This window comes from Pelecanus crispus, chromosome 26, assembly GCF_030463565.1.
Source record: "Pelecanus crispus isolate bPelCri1 chromosome 26, bPelCri1.pri, whole genome shotgun sequence".
Taxonomy (NCBI): Eukaryota; Metazoa; Chordata; class Aves; order Pelecaniformes; family Pelecanidae; genus Pelecanus; species Pelecanus crispus.
This window is the reverse complement of record NC_134668.1, coordinates 2715264-2717494: the sequence shown is the minus strand read 5'-3', so window position 1 is coordinate 2717494 and position 2231 is coordinate 2715264. Positions and strand designations below refer to the sequence as shown.

General features: G+C 53.8%; 1 protein-coding gene across 1 annotated transcript; it reads left to right on the top strand.

Annotated features, from left to right (window-relative positions):
• The first annotated feature begins 436 nt into the window (after nucleotides 1-436).
• Nucleotides 437-1895, top strand: HOXC6 (homeobox C6). The gene is given in 5 exon segments (XM_075725011.1): nucleotides 437-544; nucleotides 546-801; nucleotides 804-836; nucleotides 1581-1690; nucleotides 1692-1895. Coding segments are annotated over 5 exon segments (711 nt in total).
• Nucleotides 1896-2231: the final 336 nt, after the last annotated feature.

The window sequence follows — 2231 nt, the reverse complement described above, 5'->3', positions numbered from 1 at the left end:
GCACCCACGGACGGGGCTCCGAACCTCCCTGCCCGTGAGCAGAAGGGGGGGCGGGGGGGCAGCAAAAGTTAAGGCTGGCTGAGGAAATTCGCGCCCCCCCCCCGCCCCGCTGCCGCCCCGGGCGGACCCCCGGCCCCGGCCCCCTCCCCGCCGCGCCCTCCCCATCCCCCGGCAGCCCGGGGGTGCTGGGGGGGTTTTGGGGGTGCAGGACTTACTTTCCATGCCCACTTAGTTTCAACTAGGGAATCAACAGAAGCAAAAGCAATTTTTTCCCTTTTTGACACCCGCCTCCCCATTGGCTCCCCCCGGGTCAGCTGACTTTGTCATTTTGTCTGTCCTGGAGCAGAGCCTTCCCTATAACAATCTAGTTCAGACTAGCAAACTGGAGACAGAAATAAATATTAAAGAAATCACACAGCCAGGTATAGAGGACGATATGAATTCCTATTTTACAAACCCATCTTTATCCTGCCATCTAACCAGTGGCCAAGAGGTGCTTCCCAACGTAGCCCTCAATTCAACTGCCTATGACCCTGTCAGGCATTTTTTCTACTTATGGAGCAGCCGTTGCTCAAAACCGGATTTATTCTTCTCCTTTTTATTCACCGCAAGATAATGTTGTGTTTAGCTCCAGCCGAGGACCTTATGACTATGGATCTAATGCTTTTTACCAAGAAAAAGACATGCTTTCTAGCTGCAGGCAAAATTCTATGGGACATAATACACAGACATCAATCGCACAGGATTTTACCAGTGACCAAAACAGGAACACTTCGCAAGAACAAAAAACTAGCATTCAAATATACCATGGATGCAGCGTATGAACTCCCACAGTGGTAAGTTTTACAGCTCGGAGATATAAATTAAATAAACTGAACCATCTTTACGACCTTCTCCCTAGCAGAACAGGCTGAGCGACTTTTTATGGCCCCATAAAAACAATAATATAGCTCCTTCACAGTTGCAGCTACAGGCCTTTTATTTGTTAAGTTGTTGCAAGCAAATATGGCTTGTTATGCTCTTTCTAATTAAAAGACTTCGAGAGTGTAAAATATCTATAATAAAGTGCAGCGAGCTCTGCTCGGGAGTTAAACACAAAATATTACCGGGGTAAAAATAAGTTTTAATGACGGGTGCGGGAAGTGCGGCGGTGCCGGGTTCCCCGCACGAAGAGGGGCCGGGGGAAGCTCCCACTCCCCCCCCCCTGCTCCCCCAAATCCTCCAATTGGCAGAAATAATGTGGGAAAAAAAAAAAAAAAAGGCGGGGGGGGGGGGTGGGGTGGGGGAGGCGGGAGCAGCATCCCGGGAGAAAATGACCCGGGAGAAAACGCTGCGCGCAGAGGGTTAATCTGAGCAAAAAAAAAAAAAAAAAAGGATATTTTGAATTTTTTTTTTTTTTTTTTTTTTTGGGGGGTGCCGGGGAGGGGCAGGCGGCCGAGCCGCCGCCGGGGGTGGGGGGGAGGAGCGGGGCGGGCGCGGGGCTGCGCGGGGGGCGGAGGGGTTGCGCGGGTGCGGGTGTCCCCCCCTCGGCGTTCTACCGGGCTGACGATTTTTAGTCTGTTTTGTCTCGGCATCCCTAGGAGTGGGCTACGGGGCCGACCGCCGGCGGGGCCGCCAGATTTATTCCCGTTACCAAACCTTGGAGCTGGAGAAGGAATTTCACTTCAACCGGTACCTGACCCGGCGGAGGGCGGATCGAGATCGCCAACGCGCTCTGCCTGACGGAGCGGCAGATCAAAATCTGGTTCCAAAACCGGCGGATGAAATGGAAAAAAGAAAGTAATTTGAGTTCAACCCTCTCCGGGGCGGGAGGGGGGGCCGCCGCCGCCGCCGCCGACAGCTTGGCCAAGGAGGAGAAGCGAGAAGAGACAGAGGAGGAGAAGCAGAAGGAGTGAAAAAGTGACAGCTCGGCGGCAGGACCCCCCCCCGACCCCCCCCACCCCTATTTATCACTGGCACAAACGTTTGGCTACGTAAAAAAAAAATTAAAAATTAAAAAAAAAAAAAAATTGGGGGGGGGGGAAGCATATTTAAAAAAATAAGGTCTAATGTGGAAATGTGGACGCCCCCTCCCCACGCTACCCGGCCCCCCCCCCCCCCCGCTCTCCCCAGTGCCCCCCGCCCGCACACGCATCTCCGCCATCGCCTATTTATCAGACTCGGGATGAGACTGAAGCCGCACACTCCCCCCTCCTCCCCCCACCCACCCCCCCCCCCCAAAAATCGGGCAG